This window comes from Orycteropus afer, unplaced genomic scaffold (assembly GCF_000298275.1).
Source record: "Orycteropus afer afer isolate SDZICR_OR568_19922 unplaced genomic scaffold, OryAfe1.0 scaffold00495, whole genome shotgun sequence".
Classification (NCBI taxonomy): domain Eukaryota; kingdom Metazoa; phylum Chordata; class Mammalia; order Tubulidentata; family Orycteropodidae; genus Orycteropus; species Orycteropus afer.
In genome coordinates this window covers 1,983,573-1,985,243 of record NW_006922082.1, presented here as the reverse complement: position 1 = coordinate 1,985,243, position 1,671 = coordinate 1,983,573, and the positions used below count along the sequence as shown (strand labels likewise).

The 1,671-nt window shown below is 46.4% G+C and overlaps 1 protein-coding gene across 1 annotated transcript in view; it reads left to right on the top strand.

Moving 5' to 3' along the window:
• Positions 1–1,671, top strand: part of PLEKHM1 (pleckstrin homology and RUN domain containing M1) — a gene marked incomplete at its 5' end in the record, with an annotated part of 53,215 nt that overhangs the window by 3,620 nt on the left and 47,924 nt on the right. Inside the window, one exon of the mRNA XM_007955276.2 lies at positions 475–1,101. Within this exon, the coding sequence (XP_007953467.2) occupies positions 475–1,101 (627 nt within the window). The remainder of the gene's footprint in view (positions 1–474; positions 1,102–1,671) is intronic.

Sequence of the window (1,671 nt, the reverse complement as noted above, 5' to 3'; positions counted from 1 at the left end):
CAGGTGTGGAATTGAACCCACTCCTATGGCTTCTAGCCAAACAAAAGACAGGCATATGAGCTGAACATTTACATTAGGTAGATATACTCCTTGGAGAACTCAATTATGGGAGACTTGAATGGTTGTGTATTCACAGGGAGACGGCTCGTGGGGCAAGAGTGCTTGGGAGGGAAGGACATAGGGAAGAGGTGGCTATGGGGAAGAAGTGGGAGGAGAGCTATTGCCTTGTGGGAGATTACAGTCAGTATCATGAGACAAAAGTGTATGTGAACTGCTATATGGAAGATGAATTTGCTTTGTAGACTTTCACCCAAATCACAATAAAATTAAAAAAATAATAACTAAAAACAGTATTATTCAGGAATTTGTCAAGCCTGTGTATATTTACAGTCATTATTATTACTGGTTCTTGTTAATGACATTTCAGTGAGTTGAGGTGCTTACTTGAAACAAGTCTGTTTTCCCCTTTCCCAGACACATCATCTCAGAGTTGGAGCACCTGATCTTTGTCAACACGGATGTGGGCCGTTGCCGGGCCTGGCTTCGACTGGCCCTCAATGATGGACTGATGGAGTGCTACCTGAAACTGCTTCTCCAGGAGCAAGCCCGGTTGTGCGAGTACTATCAGCCCACAGCCCTGCTTCCAGATGCTGAGGAGGGCGAGTTTCTCCTTAGCTTCCTGCAGGGACTAACGTCTCTGTCCTTTGAACTCTCCTACAAGTCTGCCATCTTAAATGAGTGGACACTCACCCCATTGGCCCTCTCTGGGCTTTGCCCACTCTCTGAGCTCGACCCTGTCACTACCTCTGGTGCAGAACTACAGCGGAAGGAGTCTCTGGATTCAATTTCCCATTCCTCGGGCTCAGAGGACATTGAAGTCCAGCACTCAGGCCATAAGATCCAACGGAACAGGAAGCTCACTGCCTCCTCCCTCAGCCTTGACACGGCCAGTTCATCCCAGCTGTCCTGCAGCCTGGACTCTGTTAGCTGCCTACTCCAAGAAAAAGGCTCCAAGAGTCCAGACCGTTCTGAGGAGCCCATGTCCTATGACTCAGACCTGGGGCCAGCAAATGCTGATGATGCAGACCAGTCTCTGCAAAAGTGAGTACCATCCTCCTTCTGTCTGTCTTTCCCTGCTTCCTTTTCTTCCCTTCCTTCTTTGCTCCCAGATGGGATTTGTGATTGTCACTGAGCACTGAACTCTGTTAGGGTATAAAGAAAGACAAAAGAGACATCATCCTTCTTCTTCAGGGACTGGAGGAGCCAGCTGGGAGCTATAAGCAACATGGGGGCAATGGGAAGAATAGACTTAGGCTGAGAGCTGATTCATGTCCAGCTCTCTTTCTGATGACCTTTGGCAAGTTACTTAATCTCATTCAGGTATGTAAAGTATCTTAGTGTGAAAAAAAAAAAAATTAACTTTTATTGTGATTTGGGTGAAAGTATACAGAGCAAATTCATTTTCCACACAACAGTTCATACACATTTTGTCTCATGACATTGACTGCAATTTCCCACAATGTAACAGCTGTCTTCCCACTTCCTCCCCATGATTACCTCTTCCCTGTGTCTTTCTCTCCTATGCACTCCTGCCCCCAAAGCGGTCTCCCTGTGCATACACTCCCCTTCTATTCTCCCATGATTGATCTCTCCAAGGAGTGTTTTTTTTTT